The sequence below is a fragment of the Delphinus delphis genome, chromosome 19 (genome assembly GCF_949987515.2).
Source record: "Delphinus delphis chromosome 19, mDelDel1.2, whole genome shotgun sequence".
Lineage (NCBI taxonomy): Eukaryota > Metazoa > Chordata > Mammalia > Artiodactyla > Delphinidae > Delphinus > Delphinus delphis.
The window spans coordinates 19,140,935-19,160,850 of NC_082701.1; the positions used below are offsets into that span (position 1 = coordinate 19,140,935).

At 41.2% G+C, this 19,916-nt stretch overlaps 1 protein-coding gene across 10 annotated transcripts in view; it reads left to right on the forward strand.

The window, feature by feature from the left end:
- The first annotated feature begins 119 nt into the window (after positions 1 to 119).
- The window catches only part of BRCA1 (BRCA1 DNA repair associated), a 63,740-nt gene continuing 43,943 nt past the window's right edge, over positions 120 to 19,916 (forward strand). For 5 of the 10 annotated variants that reach the window (XM_059997408.1, XM_059997410.1, XM_059997417.1 and 2 more), the window contains exons 1-5: positions 484 to 648; positions 1,574 to 1,686; positions 9,301 to 9,354; positions 17,953 to 18,030; positions 18,986 to 19,074. In XM_059997408.1, coding sequence (XP_059853391.1) covers positions 1,607 to 1,686; positions 9,301 to 9,354; positions 17,953 to 18,030; positions 18,986 to 19,074 — 301 coding nt within the window. In that variant the 5' untranslated portion in view covers positions 484 to 648; positions 1,574 to 1,606. Of the gene's footprint in view, positions 304 to 483; positions 649 to 1,573; positions 1,687 to 9,300; positions 9,355 to 17,952; positions 18,031 to 18,985; positions 19,075 to 19,916 lie in introns of those variants that run through there. The other 5 variants (XM_059997413.1, XM_059997414.1, XM_059997415.1 and 2 more) reach the window with 2 other exon arrangements.

The following is a 19,916-nucleotide window of genomic DNA, read 5'->3' on the forward strand; positions in this document are numbered from 1 at the left end:
GCGAGACTCGTGCCCGCTTCCAGTGTCGGAAGTTCCTCTCCATAAGACTACAGTTTCCAAGGGACACTGTGGCCAAGGCCTTTCGATCCGCAATGCATGCTGGAAATCGTAGTTTTCCCCCCACAGCCCTTTTATTTACCAAAACTGGAGACTTCCATTGCGACGGAAAGGGTGAGGGAATGGGCCCTCTTCCTTCGACTCTTTTAGGCACTATCTTGCGCTCATATTCGGGCCTCAGGTAGCGATTCCGACCCTAGTACAGCAATCACTGTGACATAATAAGCCGCACCTGGAAGCGTAGAGGTAAGGGGTCAGGCGCCTGTTAGAAAACTCGAGCAGAATTCGTTCTCTCCCGTCTCTTTCTAATTACGTAACTCAGGGAAAGAATGGGTGACCAATCAGGAACCCCGAGAGGCTCAGCTCTTTCTGTTCCGCCCTTCCGTAACGTGTTTCGTTCTCGCGTTCTGAGAGGCTCTCGCTAGGCGCAGCGGCCGGTTTCCGTGGCAAAAGGAAAGCGCGGGAATTACAGATTAATTGAAACTGCGACTGCGCGGTGTGAGCGTTCCTGACCCAGGGCGGTCCGGGGGGTTTTTTCAGAGAAGTGGGCCTCTGGGCCCGGGAACCACAGACGCTTTGCTCTGGATAAATGTGAGAGAACCCTGGGGAAGGGAGAGGGGCCTACAGGGTGCTCCGGGGGACAGGCAGTAAACAGGTGTGGAGACAGCAGGGGAGAGGTAACTCCTGAAGGCGAGCAAGATGGGTGTTATCTGCCAAGGGGCGGGCGGAAGATGGAACCTGAGAAGCCTAAGACGTTGAATCTGGGGAAATCGTGGGGAGGGGGGTAATTTGTGGGTCACGGGGTCGGGGGGAGGCGCTGAAGATAAGGGAGGGGGCAGGGTGTCTCCGAGGGGGAATCCTGATGGTGGAAACTGGAATGGGTCTTGAGGGGGACATCATGGTATACAAAGATGGGCTGGTATATGTGAGATGGAGACCCAGAGGGAAAGCGGGGTGCAGGAATGTGTCTGGGAAGAGGAGGAAACAGAATTTTGTGGGAGGGAGAGCCGTTAAGAACTGGATTCATATGCGTTTCTGAGAAGGGACAAGAAGGAAGTAGAGGGGCGAGCCTCCCTTGGCATATACGCTGCTGGCATGGATGTGCCTGAGGAGGATCCTGAGATGAGTGCAGGCCAGTGGGAAAACACTGGGGAAGGACAGGGGTGGGGAGCATTGGTTGGTGTTGATTTTGATTTTAAGCGAGAAAAAGAAAACAGCCGGGATGATTGGAGAATTAGGTGGCTACCACCACTCACCCAGTCAGTCACCCCACTGTGGCTTTCCCGTTCTTGGAGAAAGGAAAAGACCAAAAGGAAGTGATTGGAGGCTAGATGTGAAAAAATAGAGAATTTAAATGGTCTTAATTACAAAAAAACTTGTAGAATTTTTTTAAAATAAGGTTTTTGTCATTAGTTCTATGGTTGATCTGATACTAAAGCATTCCAATTTTAAGTGGCACTTAATGAAATCAAGCTTTTAAACCTTTTAACGTGATTTATTTACATATATATTTAAGTTCATGTGTTAAAGTTCATGGGAACAGGAAGAAATGGATTTTTCTGCGAATCACGTTGAAGAAGTACAAAATGTCCTTAATGCTATGCAGAAAATCTTAGAGTGTCCAATCTGGTAAGTCAAGAGTTTATTAATTTGAGATTCTGCCTTATATCCGATGCAAATGAATAGAATTGACCGTAGATAGAAAGGAGAAAAAATTATAATGTTTATTAAGATTAAGCTATTAAAGTTGCTGCTTTTCTTAAATGAAGAGCTTTAGGAATATAAGAAATTACTCCTTTTTCTCCACTCTAACCTTCCCTCTGTGTCACCTCAACACACACAGTCCCCTGTCTTGAATGTCCACAGACTGTCTTGATTGGCTGTACATTGGGGCAAGGCTCTGGTTTGGCTTAAGTGGCGTTTGGGCATTTCATCCATCTCTACAACCAGCTTGATCACTTGGAATGGACATAGTTAATAATGGCAAAATAAAATCACAAATGCTTGGTGTCAGTGAGTGGGTAGGTCTTGGGAGAACCTTTGGTTGAAACTAGCCCTGTACTATATTTAAATAAGAATACTGTGAGTCCTCAAAGCCTTTAGCAAGTTTCTTTGACCCCACCCCCCAGATTTATTCACTTATTTAAAAATTTTTATTTTTTATACAATTTTTAAACGTTACTCTCCATTTACAGTTATTATAAAATATTGGCTATATTCCTCATGTTGTATAATACATCCTCGTAGCCTATCTTACACCTAATAGTTTGTACCTCTCACCCCCCACCCCTATACTGCCCCTCGCCCCTCTTAGACTTTTTGAGTGAGCCTTTGTTTCCTTCATCTACAAAATAAGGAGGGGACTAGAGTAGTAAAGGTTTTTTTAGATTGAGGTGTAATTTACATACAGTGAAATGCAGAGAGCTTAAGTGTACAAGTCTATGAGTTTGGGCAAGTGTATATATATCTGAGTAACCCAGTCAAGATATAGAACATTTCCGGGCTTCCCTGGTGGCACAGTGGTTAAGAATCTGCCTACCAAGGCAAGGGACACAGGTTCGAGCCCTGGCCGAGGAAGATCCCACAAGCCGCAGACAACTAAGCCCATGCGCTACAACTACTGAGCCTGAGCTCTAGAGCCCGCAAGCCACAACTGCTGAGCCCACGTGCCACAACTACTGAGTCCATGCGCCTAGAGCCTGTGCTCCGCAACAAGAGAAGCCACCACAATGAGAAGCCCACGCACCGCAACAAAGAATAACCCCCACTCGCTGCAACTAGAGAAAGCCTGCGCACAGCAACGAAGACCCAACACAGCCATAAATGAATGAATGAATGAATGATATAGAACGTTTCCATCACCCCAGAAAGTTATCTTGTGTGGATTCAGGAGCTCTTAACTTGCTGACCCTCCATGACCCTTGGAGGCCTATAGATAGAACTGTATTCTTATATAATTAGTTTCTTATGTAATTTTATATTTTATATATTTAAAAGCATTGCTCTAAGAAAGGGGTTCATGAGCTTTACCAACTGCCAAAGGGGGTCCATGGTACAACAAAGGTTATGAACCCCAGGTAGTCACTAGCTGACCTCAATGGTATCTCTTAAATCTATAAAATAAATTAAAAACCATACCTCAGAATTTCTTGGTAAAAAGCCAGAAAGGCAATTTAGGAGGATTACTGACTACCCTCTTCCCTCTGTTCTCTTAATTCTGGTCATTCTGGCCTCTTCGCTGCTCTTCAGACATGCGACATATTCTCCTGCCTCTGAGCTTTTATGCTTGCTACACCCTCTGCCTGCAACATTCTTCCCCTGGTAATTGCATGGCTCACAAATCTTGATTGAAATACCATCTTTCAAAGAGGCAGACGATCCCAATTTAAAATTGTAACACTCCAACCCTCAACACATCCCTTATCCCCCTATGTTTCCATAATGCTTATTTTTTACATAACTTAAAACTATCTGACATTCTGTATAATTTATTTATCCTTTTTCTCAACCCCCACAGAATATAAACTCCCATGGGCAGAGGTTTTTATTTGTTTTATTTACTTCTTATCTTCAGTAGTTAGAACAGTATCTGGGACATAGTAGCCACTCAGTAAACATTTGTTGAAGGTATTAAGTAATAAACTAAATTGGTTCTTTGATAATTTAGTGGTTTTTAACATGGTGATAGTGGTGGGTATTATTCAAAAAGTAAACTGAAAAGTTTTACCTTTGCTTTGTGCTTCATGAAAGTTGTTTTTCATACTTGGAGTCAAATAAGATTTTAAAAAATGCAAGTTGTGTTTTCAGAGAGAAACAAGATTTGTAAGTAACCTACCTTCTGCTCCCCTGCCTCTCAACATTTCAGCTAAACAAGAACCAAAGCTAAATGAGCTTTACAGCCTAATTTACGAAACATCAGAGCCAGGCAAGCAGGAAATGACAATTGGAAAAAAAATTGCTTTTGAAAAAGCATAAAACTTACTCATGATGATTACAAAGAGTGATCAAAAAGTCCTTAATAGTATGGCATTTGGGTCCATTTATTTTACATTTCCATGGGACTCAGTCATAATAATGTAATGTTCTTTCTCATTCTGGCAAAGTAAACTATCAAATAAAAAAACTCAGATACAGGGGACTCCCTGGTGGCGCAGTGGTTGAGAGTCTGCCTGCCGATGCGGGGGACACGGGTTTATGCCCCGGTCCGGGAGGATCCCACATGCCGCGGAGCGGCTGGGCCCGTGAGCCATGGCCGCTGAGCCTGCGCGTCTGGAGCCTGTGCTCCGCAATGGGAGAGGCCACGACAGCGAGAGGCCCGCATACCGCAAAAAAAAAAAACCAAAAAAAACTCAGATACATAAAAATTAAAGATGTGAGAATGAAAGTTAATGTTAAATTTTTATTTTCAGTCAACTACTGTGTATTTTCCAGCTCCATATTTATTTATTTTTTCAATCTGTTTTTGTTTTCTTTTGGCTGTGTTGGGTCTTGGTTGCTGTGCGCAGGCTTTCTCTAGCTGTGGTGAGCGGGGGCTGCTCTTCCTTGCGGTGCACGGGCTTATCATTGCAGTGGCTTTTCTTGTTGCGGAGCACAGGCCCTAGAGCATGCAGGCTTCAGTAGTTGTGGCATGTGGGCTCCATAGTTGTGGCTCGCGGGCTCTAGAGCACAGGCTTAGTAGTTGTGACGCACGGGCTTAGTTGCTCCACAGCATGTGGGATCCTCCCGGACCAGGGATCAAACCCATGTCCCCTGAACTGGCAGGCGGATTCTCAACCACTGTGCCATCAAGGAAGTCCTCAATCTGTTTTCTATTAGAAATAGACCTGGTTTTTAAACTAAGACTGTTCTGCCTGGTTGTTAAACCTTAAACTCATACCTAGTTCACTTTTTTTTTTTTTTAACATTGCCTAGAACAGTACAATTTGCAGTTAATGTCTTAAATGATTCCTGACTGTGAATGGAAACAATGTTATTTATGGTAACTATAGGGTAGGTTTCCAGCTTCTTTGAGGTCTCAAGCTAAAATTCCTTCTCCTGGCCCCTGAGTCATTATTGGCATTTATTTCTGATAACTGGTAGTTCTGACTCTTTACACGTGAATATACAAATTCTTTGACTTTCGAAGAGTTTGCTGAAATGTGTACCCCAGTGGGTGGTGGTTGTTTTTTGAACCTAACCTAGCTTCTTTCTCCAATCACTTACCATGTTGGAAGCTCTAAATATAAATATGCAGTAGACCTAAAATATTTCCTGGTTTCAAAAGTTTAAAATATTTGAGTCACTTTTATTTTATTTTTATTTATTTATTTTCAATATAAATTTATTTATTTATTTTTGGCTGCGTTGGGTCTTTGTTGCTGCGCGGGCTTTCTCTAGTTGCGGCGAGTGTGGGCTACTCTTCATTGCGGTGCGCGGGCTTCTCATTGCGGTGGCTTCTCTTGTTGTGGAGCACGGGCTCTAGGCACACAGGCTTCAGTAGTTGTGGTTTGTGGGCTCTAGAGCGCAGGCTCAGTAGTTGTGGTGCACGGGCTTAGCTGCTCCGCGGCATGTGGGATTTTCCCGGACCAGGGCTTGAACCTGTTTCCCCTGTACTGGCAGGCTGATTCTTAACCACTGCGCCACCAGGGAAGCCCTATTTTTTTTTTTTTAATTAATTAATTTATTTATTTTTGGCTGCGTTGGGTCTTCGTTGCTGCGTGCTGGCTTTCTCTAGTTGCAGCAAGCAGGGATTACTCTTCATTGCAGTGTGCGGCTTCTCATTGTGGTGGCTTCTCTTGTTGTGAAGCACGGGCTCCAGGCACATGGGCTTCAGTAGTTGTGGCTCGCGGGCTCTAGAGCACAAGCTCAGTAGTTGTGGCGCACGGGCCTAGTTGCTCTGTAGCATGTGGGATCTTCCCGGACCAGGACTCGAACCCATGTCCCCTGCATTGGCAGGTGGATTCTTAACCACTATGCCACCAGGGAAGTCCCTGAATCACTTTTATAGTAAACATTTACTTTCATCAGGACCTAGAAGAGAACATTTTAATTTTTTTCTTTTCATTCCCATTCTCTCTTCAAGCTTTTCCTTCAACAGTAATTACTTTTTTATGTATTGGAGTTTTCATCTGTTCAAAGTTTGTGTTTACAGTATGTTTGTATAGCTTGGTTTTTAATTACTATACTGAAATATAATTATCTCAGAATTGAGTCAGTGGTGAGAATGAAAGCCATCTGGTATCATAGCTAAATCCAACTTCTCTTTTACTGAGAATTTCTTTTGCTGTCTAGCCTATCTGAGGAATAGTGATTTACTAACAAATCAGAGTTTTCTTTGTTTTTCTTTTTAAAATCACTTTCAGTCCCAATAATAATACTAACATTGGTACAAGTCATCTCAGGTTGTAAACATTTTCCCAAGTAGCATTTAATTTTATTCTCAGAATAGCCTCAAGAGACTGGTAGAGTGGGTGACCGAGAAGGAAACTGAGGTTCAGGTAGAGTGGTTGGCCTGAGGTCACTCTGCTAACAAAGAGAACTGTAGTAGAAACCCAGTCTTCTGACTTACTCTGGTATTTTTCTTTTCATTGCCCTGTGCTGCGTCAGAAACCCCATGATTGCGAGAGTTGTGTTACCAAACCCTTCATAAGGAGGCTATTGTCCCCCAGCTTTTCTTGTGATCCTTTTCTAAAGAGTTAAACATTTAATGAACCACATTCCTATCACATACACAGGTTACCTGTTCTTTGATGTCTTGCCTGAACTTTACCAAGAATCAGTTTCTGGAACTCTCATTCAGAATAAACACTGAAGACTTAAAATAGCCTGTAGGTTCCTGCGTGCTCAGGCTCCCACCTACCTCTCTGACCTCTTCTACTAGTACCTCCCCCTTGATTATTCATCCTAGACCTTGGCCTACTCGGTGTCCTTCAAAAACCCTGGACATGGTCCTGCTCAGAGTCTGTCTTTTCTGCTCCCTCTGCTGGAATGTTCTTCCCCCAACTGTTGCACAGCTTGTTTCCTCACATTGCTCAGCTGTCTGCCAGTGTCACCTTCTCAGTGAGGCCTTTCCTGACTACCCTGTATATACCCTTCTCCCCACACACTGCACTTCCTGTCCCCTTACCTTGCTTTATTTTTCTTTTTAGCACTTATTCCCATATATGTTTGTTTCTCAATCAACTGCCTACCACAACTAGAATGTAAGTTCTGTGAGGGCAGGCTTTATTTTGTTTGCTGCTGTATTTGCATCTCCAAGAGCAGTGCTTGCACATAGTAGATGCACAATAAATACTTGTTATATTAGTAAATGAATTAATCTCAGGAGGGCCTTGAGATTTTGTGGTTAGATGGGTAGGGATGAGAATTTGAGTGATGTATTTTCTTTTCTGGAGATTTTAATATTTTTCTAAGTTTATTATTTTCTAAATTTTTTCAGTGAGTACTTATTACACTGTTCTTACAAAGTAATCACAAACCAAACATCATGTACCTCCTGAAGTGATGTAATAAAAGTACACAGAACCATCTGTAAAGTGTTCTTGCCAAAAAATTGAACCCAATTTTGACTCTGCCTGTAGGTCTAGTTTATAGGAAATAGAGGTTAGAGAGACAAGTTAAACCACATCATAGGGTTATAATCAGCAAAATCTAGAATGTGGGAAATTCTGGAGGTCAAATGACGTAGTTTTTTAAATGACGAGGTAAAAAAAGAGAAATCTGTAAAAGAGACTTGAGATATATCAACCAAATGCAATGTGTGGATCTTATTTGGATCCTGATTTAAATGAATTTAATTATTAAATTTTTATGAGACAGTGAGGGAAATTGGAACATTAGTTGTATAGTAGATGATACTAGGGAAATTATTATTATTATTTTTTATTTTTTTTTTTTTTGCGGTACGCGGGCCTCTCACTGTTGTGGCCCCTCCCGTTGTGGAGCACAGACTCCGGATGCACAGGCTCAGCGGCCATGGCTCACAGGCCAGGCCGCTACACAGCATGTGGGATCTTCCCGGACTGGGGCACGAACCCGTGTCCCCAGCATCGGCAGGCGGACTCTCAACCACTGCGCCACCAGGGAAGCCCTAGGGAAATTATTTTTTAGGAGTAATAACGGTTTCATGGTTAAACTAAAAAAGTCTTTATCTTTGAAAGATATATTTTGCAATATTTATAGATGAAATGCTATGACAGCTGGGATTTTTTAAAATATTTATTTAATTTATTTTGGCTGCGTCGGGGCTTAGTTGCGGCACATGGAATCTTCGTTGTGGCATGCGGGATCTTTTTAGTTGCAGCATGCAGGTTCTTAGTCGCGGCATGCATGTGGGATCTAGTTCCCCCACCAGGGATTGAACGTGGGCCCCCTGCATTGGGAGTGTGGAGTCTTACTCCCGGGACCACCAGGGAAATCCCCTGGGATTTATTTTAAAATAATCTTGCCTTTGAGTGGATTTTGGTATGGATGAAATAAATTGGCTGTGAGCTGATAATTGCTGAAATTGGGTTATGGTACATGGAGTTCATTTTACTGTTTTATTTGTGTAAATGCTTTAAGCCTTCCATATTAAGAAATAAAAAGTAGGGGCTTCCCTGGTGGCGCAGTGGTTGAGAGTCTGCCTGCCGATGCAGGGGACATGGGTTCGTGCCCCGGTCCGGGAAGATCCCACATGCTGCAGAGCGGCTGGACCCGTGAGCCATGGCCGCTGAGCCTGCACGTCCGGAGCCTGTGCTCCACAACGAGAGAGGCCACAACAGTGAGAGGCCTGCATACCGCAAAAAAAAAAAAAAAAAAAGAAAAAAGAAAAAGGCAATCACATGCCAAAGAAGTGCTATGAGGGAATTCAAAAGAAATACAAGAAGTTTTTGTCTTTGTGGAGCTTAAAGTTTAGTTAACATATAGGATGTGCACCCACAATGATAGCTCAAAAAAGGTATCAGTGAAAACTAATATGAAATAATATCAGCTAATTTTTTAAATGCTAAAGATAACATAGAATATAGAAAAGAATGATATATTCTGTTTTGATGTCTGAAAGCTCATTGAGGGTAAGGATCATATTCTCTGCTGTATTTTTGGTTCCTAGTACAGCAGACATTTAATAAATATTTATTGAATGAACTTAAAGCCTTACTTTGACTCAGTTATAGCAGCTTAAAGTTGAACTTCTTTATTAAGAATTCATTTATTCATTTACTTTTAAATGAATTATTGAACCTCATTTCTTTTATTTTCTTTTTTTTTCCCCTACCCTTCTAGTCTGGAGTTGATCAAAGAGCCTGTTTCCACAAAGTGTGATCACATATTTTGCAAGTAAGTTTGAATGTTTTATGTGGCTCCGTTATTAGCTTTTGTGCTTATCCTTCATAACACAGGAAACACCTAGCTTTATTAAAGCTTTAGCTTCTTCAATTATGTGAAAAAGAATCGTAAGTTTTTGTAGCCATAGTTTGTGGTAAAATATTGGCATATTTATCTAGTGGGATATGAAATCACTTTGAACAGCTGTTTGTTTTTTGTGTCCATGGGTGAAAGCAGATTGCAAGCAGTTACGAAATAAGCAAATTATGTTTCAACTGTCCCAGTTTCTCCTTTCTGTTCATTTCTGCATGTCCTTCTGCTCTCTGCCCTCTAAGGTTCAGTGTTTACCTGCTTCATAATCCTTGTGAAAATAGGAAAGGACCTGATATCAGTTTATATTTAGGCTGAAATTCATTCATACCAATGATTCAAGTTATATTTACATTTTTAAGGATTTTGCCCTTTGAAATGGATATGTTTCTTGATGGAAGAATTTCAGAAAAAGTTTGGTAGATGATGTTGTGGAACAGGGGGTTTTCTCCTTTCCTTGATGTTAAGCTATGACTGAGGCTCACCCTGAATGCCAACTTATTTCTTTTTAAGCATTTTTTTCTTTTTTAATTGAAAAGGTAAGCCATGTCAATGGTAATGAGTTTACTAGCATATATGATGCAAAATATTTTTCCCTCCTACCTCAAACCCCTGCCTCTCCCTTCCCTCCCCAGAAAAAAACCACAATTATCAATTTCTTATGTATCCTCTAAGGAATTTTTAGATTCAAGAGTTTGTAACTTGGGATTCATGAATGGTTTTCATGAATTTCCTAGAATTATATTGAATTTTAAGTTCAATTGTATTAAAAACTATGGGCCTGTGCAGTTTTCTGGGAAGACAGTTCATAATTTTCATCAGCTTGGAACGTTTCTGTAACCTAAAAAACATGAAAAGCTTCTGCATTAAGGATAATGAGGGCTGGCTGAAGCTGGAGGAAACCTGTTCCCTTTGGAGGGATATCCTTTGAGCACAAGTCTGCCAGCTGGCCAGCCCCTTCCTTCCTCTGAATTTTACCTTTTTGCTATTTATCTGTCCCAACAAGGATCCAGAGCCCATTTCCACTGTCTCTCACCCCTTTTCCAGGTCACCCCACTGGCCTAGATCTGTTCCCAACAATTTCCTTCTCATTCTTCAGGCCCTTCTTCCTGGTCAGGTGTCATGGCAGCGCGGCTTTATCTCTCCTTCAAGAATTTTTAGTTTTGTGGCCTCTAGAGGGAAGCTTCTCAAACTGTCTGTGGTATAGGGCCATTTTCTTTGTAGATCAATACCTTTATAAAACAAAATTTTAAAGTCCCCCTATTTAAAAGGTTACAGATAGCTGAAGACTAACCTTTTAAATGCTGGGACTTTCACTGTTTCTTGACAAGAATCTTTCTGAAATGTACTGTATGCTTTCCTGTCACCTTGAATAATGAATATATGGTATTATAGTGTGTAAAGAAGAGATTAAATTATGAACATTCATTACTTTGAGAGCTTGTGGAAGAAGGCAGTTTTACAGGGAGAGGAAATAATATGAGCAAAGGTATGAAGAGAAGAAAGAATATGTTCAGGAAAAAGAAACTAACTTTTCATATATATAGAGAAGTTGTATTACAAAAGGAAGGAACCCTCAGAGGGGAGATATTTGCAAGAGAGAAAGATCCAAGAGGAGGCAGAGGGATTGGAACTAGAAAATGGATGCTAGAAAGAGAAATAGTTGTTATTCAGTGAAGTTGGAGGTAAAGACATCTGTTGAGATTGAGAAGGTTAAAGTTGGCAACTGGAGGAGAGTGAAAAAGGCTTGCAATTCCTAACATGGAGGATAGGAAAAGCAGAATAGCCAGCCATATATATATATATTTTTTTTGCGGTACGCGGGCCTCTCACTGTTGTGGCCTCTCCCGTTGCGGAGCACAGGCTCCGGACGCACAGGCTCAGCGGCCATGGCTCACGGAGCCAGCCGCTCCGCGGCACGTGGGATCCTCCCGGACCAGGGCACGAACCCGTGTCCCCCGCATCGGCAGGCAGACTCTCAACCACTGCGCCACCAGGGAAGCCCTAGCCAGCCATATTTTAAGTGATAAGTTAGAATTAAAAGTTTAGTATAATGCCTGTGTGATAGATCAACTTTTTCATGAAATATCTTCTGTAATACCTTTATAGTCTGAATAACACCTTGATCTATATGATAAGAAAGTTCAGAAAAATGCCCCCAAGCATTAATTGTATTTTCTCAAGGTGGACTCTCATTGCTAACAATAACGCAGCTTTATTGACTGGAGTAAGCCTGTAGTTCTGAAATCTTTCATGAGATATACAAAAAGTACAATGGTACCAGTTTAGAAAATATTACTTAGGCCGTTCATGCATTAGCTTGCAGTTTCCAAACAACAGATGTAATGTGTAATACTTTTTGAAAGATCTAGACCACATTGTCCAAAGAGATATAATCTGAGCCATATAAATCTAACCTAAATTTTCTAGTAGCCACATTACCAAAAGGTTTTTTTAAAGGTGAAATTAATATAGTTGTATATTTTTAACCCAATTATGGCTAAAATTTTATCATTTCAAAATACAATATAAAAACATTAATGAGATATTTGACATTCTTTTTTTTTGCTGTACGCGGGCCTCTCACTGTTGTGGCCTCTCCCGTTGCGGAGCACAGGCTCTGGACGTGCAGGCTCAGCGGCCATGGCGCACAGTCCTAGCTGCTCCGCGGCATGTGGGATCTTCCCAGACCGGGCCACGAACCCGTGTCCCCTGCATTGGCAGGCAGACTCTCAACCACTGCGCCACCAGGGAAGCCCTTGACATTCTTTTTTTGTAGTAAGTCTCTGAAAGCTTGTGTTTTTCCATACTTACCGTACATTTTAGCTCGGACTAGCCATGTTTCAAGTGCTCAATAGCCACATGTGGCAGCTGTATTGGACAACACAGCTCTAGAAACTAACTACTCAAAGTGGGACTCATGGGTCTGTAGCAGCCACATCACATGGGAACTTCCTAGAATCTCAGCCCTACCCCAAACCTGCTGAATCAGAATCTGCATTTTAACAGGATCCCCAGGAGATTCTTATGTACATTAAAGTTTGAGAAGCGGTGCTCTGGAATGATAACCTTTCTATACACTTATATGGAGGATACTAAGAGGGACTAGACCAAGGAAGGCTGAGGTTTAAAGACCAGATAGACCAAATAAGGCAAGTCTTGGGGTCATTTAACTGAGGAGATCCAGATAAGTGGTGAATCAGTGTTGGGGACGTTTCACGGCTGGATACATTAGATCATGACACCAGGGAATTCTGTAATCTAGTAGTAGGTCGGTATGTCAGAGGTCCAGAAATAGGCAAGAGATGGATAATCTAGCAAGTAGATTGAACATAGTCTCTCAGGAGTCTAGCAGCAGAAATGAGAAGTTCAGGGTGGTAGTTATAAGGGAAGAAAAGTAGCAGGGACCCAGCCATAGGAGGCTGAGGGTTAGTGGTAAGATTCTCATCCCTAGGAGACAAGAGCCTTGACTCAGGGGACTGGGATACTGGGCAAGGAAACTAGGCAGAATCTTCCAGATGAAGAGCTCAAGATAGCTTCTTGGTCGGGGAGGGATAAATTGGAAGATTGGGCTTGACATATACACACTACTATATATAAAATAGATAACTAATAAGGACCTACTGTATAGCACAGGGAACTCTACTCAATACTCTGTAATGGCCTATATGGGAAAAGAATCTAAAAAAGAGTGGATATATGTATAACTGATTTACTTTACTGTACACCTGAAACTAACACAACACTGTAAATCAACTCTACTCCAATAAAAATTTAAAAAAAGAAAAAAAGATAGCTTCTTAATTGTTGGAACTAAAGTACAAACCAGAGGTTTGATTAAAAAAACAGAGCCTTGGGGCTTCCCTGGTGGCACAGTGGTTGAGAGTCCGCCTGCCGATGCAGGGGACACGGGTTCGTGCCCCGGTCCGGGAAGATCCCACATGCCGCGGAGTGGCTAGGCCCGTGAGCCACGGCCGCTGAGCCTGTACGTCCAGAGTCTGTGCTCCGCAACTGGAGAGGCCACAATAGTGAGAGGCCCGCATACTGCAAAAAAAAAAAACAAAAAAAACCCCAGAGCCTTAGGACTTCTCTGGTGGCGCAGTGGTTAAGAATCGGCCTGCCAATGCAGGGCACACGGGTTTGAGCCCTGGTCTGGGAAGATCACACATGCCATGGAGCAAGTAAGCCCATGCGCCACGACTACTGAGCCCATGTGCCACAATTAGTGAAGCCTACACGCCTAGAGCCCGTGCTCCGCAACAAGAGAAGCCACCGCAATGAGAAGCCCATGTACTGCAACGAAGAGTAGCCCCCGCTTGCCACAATTAGAGAAAGCCTGCGCACAGCAACAAAGACCCAACACAGCCAAAAATAAATAAAATTTAAAAGAAAAGAAAACAGAACCTTATTTATACAAACTGACAAGGTTTGGTGGGACCAGCAACATAAGTGGATGCTGAGATGCTAAGCTGTGGAGCTCTCAGGGTCTTTATTTCCTTTAACAAGATACCGTATTTGTCTATTATCTTAGCTCTGTTGATAGTAAGCCAGGGCACCCAGTATAACTGAAGGTAGCCAAAAGTCAGCTTGCCTTTATTTTGCCTATAGTTAGAACTATTAATTCATTGCTTCCTGCCAGGATAGACTTGGACAAGCAACTCAAAATTAGATGAGTTTCCATAACTTGTTAAACTGTGCAGGGTGTAGATGTGCTCAAAAATGAGTACTCTGAAAAGTCCCCCAAGATTGTTTGTGGCACTGTGATTTTACTATTCTCCATCAGCATTTTCTTAAAAAGCTGAAGCTGCCCTTTAGAAAGCATACTGCATTTTCTTTAAAAATGTATTGCCTTTCCTTAACCATTGGGCTTTAGAAACCCAAGAATCCCAAAACTTTTCTTAGACCTTTTCACTAAGAACCTTATGTAGAACTTGTATATATGTTTTCATTTAATTAGTGCATCACATAGATTACCCAGGGCTCTAAAACAGAGTTTAATAAATTCTTCTGAGCCCTGAAAAACATGCCACTGTTCTGTTGATCTGTCAGTATTTTCCTTAGCTCAGTCTTTTCAAGTCATGTACAAGTTCATTTTCTCTTTTGAGTTTAGTTAATAACCTTTATGAGTCTGTTCTTTTTCTAGCATAAAGAAAGATTGGAACTCATAATATCTTGGTTGATTTCTACGTATCTGGTTCTCCTGTGTTACTTATGTAATTATTGTACAGGCTGCAACATCTATAGCTTGGCTTATCACGCAATATCTTAGCTGCTGTATTCTGCAGTACTATGTTTAGGGAATTACCTAATCACTACCTCTACTCTGAATTGTTGAATTGTACCATTTGCCAGTGTGATGCATTGATGCCTCCTAGAGCCATTATGGTAGAGTGCAGGTAGTATTTGCATCTTCTCAAGGAGTGGTAGCCTCTATTTTGTGGCTCTTTATGGACTTTATGGGACTTCTCTGGGTCCAGTGGTTAGGACTCTGTGCTCCCAATGCAGGGGGCCCAGGTTCGATCCCTGGTCAGGGAACTAGATCCCGCATGCCTCCCGCATGCTGCAACTAAAGATACCACATGCCGCAACAGAGGTCCTGCACATGGCAACGAAGATCCCCCATGCCACAACTAAGACCCAGCACCACCAAATAAATAAATAAATGTTTAAATGGGCTTTATATACAGAGCAGGTAGCTTTTTGATACCCCTGTCCCCTAAACTATAGAATTGTTGTCAAGTGCAATGTGGTAGTTCAAGCAACTATATAAGTGAAGAAGGACCCCTGGGTCTCCTTGACCAAACCTACCTACATTTACTTTCTCTGGTGGAAAAACCATGGGCTTTGCTACAGTTCAATTCTAGATCCAATATCACCTTTACTAGTTACTTGATTACTGTATGATCTGGGACAAGTCTCTACTGTAAAATGAAGGTAATACTTCAGGGTTGTGTAGACAGAGAGAACAATGCATGTTAAAGGACCTGGCCAGTAAAAAGTGCTCTCTAAGTGTCTGCTGGCTCACCATTCCCACTGCCTTTTCAGCTCCCTAAATCTTCTTTCCTGGCTCTCTTCAATGTCGGTATCTTCTCTACTCCCTTCCCCAGTCACCTCCCTTGCCATAATATTATGTCCTTTATGATAGCAGGGATTTTGTTTTCCTTTTCCACTGAATTTCTTGCATCTAGAACAATACTGGACATGTAGTAAATATTGGTTGTATCAGTGTGAATCACTGCTTTTAATAATCATCACCACAGCTATTTCTGCCCTCTTCCCTTTTTTCCATTCTACCTCTCTTTTGAGTCTTCTTTTGTCTTCTTCCTAAGGGAATGTTGATTTTCATGGACACCACCAGCCAATGGGAGCAGTATTTTCCTTTCTTAAGGAAGCTGACTCAGGACTTCCCTGGTGGTTCAGTGGGTAAAACTCCGTGCTTCCAATGCAGGGGGCCCGGGTTCGATCCCTGGTTGAGGAACTAGAATTCCTCATGCATTCCAGAACTAAGGGTCTGCATGCCACAACTAAGAGTCAGCATGCTGCAGCTAAGAAGCCCACATGCTGCAGCTAAGAAGCCCGCATGCTGCAGCTAAGACCCGGCGCAGCCTAAATAAATAAATGTTAAAATATTTATTAAAAAAAAAAGGAAGCTGACTCTGAACATGTTGCATATGATCTTCAAGTCTTCTTAGCCATATTCAGCATCTGAGACAAACAACAAAATTGTTCTTTATCCAAAGCCATTCTAAAACCCTGAATGAGCCTCCTTCATTCCTTAGATGTCTAGTGAGCAGTGTGGTTATGCCAGATACTCTGTTGGGCATTGTGAATATAAAAAGGAGCATGTTCTCTTCCAGCCTTTAGGGGTTTTGTTTTGTTTTGTTTTTTATTTTATTTCATTTTATTTTATTTTATGTATTTATTTATGGCTGCGTTGGGTCTTCGTTGCTGTGCGTGGGCTTTCTCTAGTTGTGGTGAGTGGGGGGGGGCTACTCTTCGTTGCGGCGCATGGGCTTCTCATTGCGGTGGCTTCTCATTGCGGAGCATGGGCTCTAGGCGCCTGGGCTTCAGTAGTTGTGGCATGTGGGCTCAGTAGTTGTGGCGCACGGGGTTAGTTGCTCTGTGGCATGTGGGATCTTCCTGGACCAGGGCTCAAACCCATGTCCCCTGTATCAGCAGGCAGAGTCTCAACCACTGTGCCACCAGGGAAGTCCTGTGTACAAGTTTTATGTGGACTTATGTTTTCATTTCTCCTGGAAAGAAACCTAGGAGTAGAATTGCAGAGTCTTATGGTAACTCTTTGTTTAACATCCTGAGGAACTGCCAAACAGTTTTCCGAAGTGACTGCGTTGTTTTATATTTCCACCATCAATGAATGAGGATTTCAGTTGCTCCACATCTTCGCCAATACTTATTATTATCTGTCTTTTTAATTAGGGCCATCATAGTGGGCATGAAGTGGCATCTCATTGTGGCTTTGATTTCCTTTTTCCTAATGACAAATGATATCGAGCATCTTTTCCTGTGCTTATTGACCATTTGTATATCTCCTTTGGAAAATATAGTTCTTCATATCCTTTGCCCATTTTTAAATTGGGTTATTTCTTTTTTATTGAATTTTAAGAGTTCTTCATATATTCTGGATACAAGTCCCTTATCAGATATATGATTAGCAGATATTTTCTCTCATTCTGTGGATTGTCCCTTCACTTTCTTCATAGTATTATTTGTAGCACCAAAGTTTTTAAGTTTGATGTAGTCTAGTGTACCCATTTTTTCTTTGGTTGCTTGTGTTTTTGCCATTTATTTATTTATGAAATCATAGCTTAACCCATGGTCACAGACATTTATAGTTTTAGTTCTTACATTTAGTTCTGTGATCCATTTTGAGTTAATTTTTCTGTATTGTGTGAGGTAAGAGTCTATCTTCATTTTTTTGCATGTGGATGTCTAGCTGTCCCAGCACTATTTGTTGATAAGATTATTCCTTTTCCATTTAATTGTCTTGGTGCTATTGTTGAAAATCAACAATAGCATAGATGTATGTTTGTACTCTCATTCTATTCCATTTATGTATATGTTTATCCTTATGCTAGTATCATGCTGTCTTGATTACTGTAACTTTTGTATTGAGGTGCTGAGTTTTTAAACTAATTATAATCATTTTACTTGAACCACTTACCATTTATGTCTGATTATGCAGCATGAAATAATTATGAGTATATCATTAAATATGCCATATTAACTTTTAATAAGTTTTATTTGATCATAATAGTAAGCCATATGCATGTAAGTTCAGTTTTCATAGATCTTTGCTTATATAGTCTGTTTTCTGATTTTACAGCATCTAAAAACAATTAAAGAAGGTTATTGGTTGTAATTCACCTGCCATTACCTTTAAAATGGCTCTTAAGGGCAGTTGTGAGACTATCTTTTCATGGCTACTTGCTTTTTGAATATTCTCTCTGCAAAAAAAAAAATGTAACTTGAGTTGTTCTTTTCATTCTTTAAAATGTATAGATTTTGTATGCTGAAACTTCTCAACCAGAAGAAAGGGCCTTCACAGTGTCCTTTGTGTAAGAATCATATAACCAAAAGGTATATAATTTGGGTAGTTGGGAGGTTGGAAGTCACAACAACAGGAAAAAGTAGAAATTCCTTAATAACATAGCTGGTATTCCTATCAAACCACTCGTCAGTAGAAAAATATATAAAAAAGGGTGTTTAGCTGACAGGGTAAATTATTTCTAAAGTCATTTTTCTGAAAATTTTACAGTACATCTGCCTTATACAGGTACTAGCAATTCATTGCCTTTTTCTAATCCTTCTATATGATGCAAGAACTTGCAGTCTTATCTAATATAGGACTGTACCACCCTGCCCCCATTGTCCTGATCCTGCTTTTATTTTTCTTCCTTGCGTATATTTCTACTTATTTACACAAACACATACGCAATGCATTTATACATTGTGTGTCCCTCTGGCCAGGATGTAAGTTCTATTAGGGCACTGGCTTTGTCTCAGTCAACACTGTTTTTCCAATGTTTGACACATAGTAGTCACTCAGATATGTAAATGAATAAATAAATTATATTGTCCTACAACTGTCCTAAACCAAAATCTCTCTTTGGACATTGTTATCTATCTGTGATTTTGAAATAATGTAATCATCATTTGGCAGAAATCCCTGAGAGCTAGAAGTGGCACTTTGGGTAGATGGGATTCAGATGTTAAGAATAATAAGTTCTCTATGCAGTGTATTTATATCTACTGTGGATTCAAAGTACTATTATTTTAGATAATTATAGGCTTTTGGTAAGTTTGAATGGCCAAAAATAATTATAAAAACAATCAATATGCTATGTGGTTTATTCTGCTGTCAGTGATGTTTTGATTAGTGTAATGTCACTAATAGCTCTGTTCTTTCCATATAGTTTTTTTTTAACTGTTGCTACTTCTTTTTTTATTTGTTCACATGTCTTTCCTTATTTTAGTGTCCTTAAAAAGTTGGTAATCTTTTGCTAAGTGTGTCTTTCAAACAATTTACTTTCAGAAGCCTACAAGAAAGTACAAGATTTAGTCAGCTTGTTGAAGAGCTATTGAAGATCATTCATGCTTTTGAGCTTGACACAGGATTGCAGAGTAAGTGTTGCATAACCCCAGGGGCCAATGCTCAAGTGGCCATCTATTAAAATGGAAGTTGGTGGAATTATTTTATTTGAATAGGTGGTAAGACCTTTTGGTCTAGGTTAACTTTAGCTCTTTATCTGTAATCTTTTTTTTTTTTTTTCCTTCCGGTTCGTGGGCCTCTCACTGTTGTGGCCTCTCCCGTTGCAGAGCATAGGCTCCGGACGCGCAGGCTCAGCGGCCATGGCTCACGGGCCCAGCCGCTTCGCGGCATGTGGGATCTTCCCGGACCAGGGCACGAACCCGTGTCCCCTGCATTAGCAGGCGGACTCTCAACCACTGCGCCACCAGGGAAGCCCCTGTAATCTATTTTTTAAATCATTCCCACTGGTCTCACACCTTATTTTATCCATCCTAATATGCACGTTTTTTATTTGCACATCTCCAGAATTGGGAGCAGTTTACCATTAATGGTGTGTCATTGTTTAATTTAGTGTTTTCTTTCTTAGTGGTACAGAAAATAATGGTGCATTTTATATCACTGGTATTTTAGTTTCAGTGAAATATGGTATTAATAGGCAAATTTGTTAGTATTAAGGTAGGAAAAAAAGGAGTAGAAATAACTTTGGTCTATGTGTTCGTTTCCTAGGAGTAGAACTTCTGAAGTTCATTTTTTAAAAAAGTATAGGCAACCTTTAATGCATTGTTTTTGTTTTTTTGCGGTACACGGGCCTCTCACTGTTGTGGCCTCTCCCGTTACGGAGCACAGGCTTCGGACGCGCAGGCTCAGCGGCCATGGCTCACTGGCCCAGCCACTCCGCGGCATGTGGGATCCTCCCGGACCAGGGCACGAACCC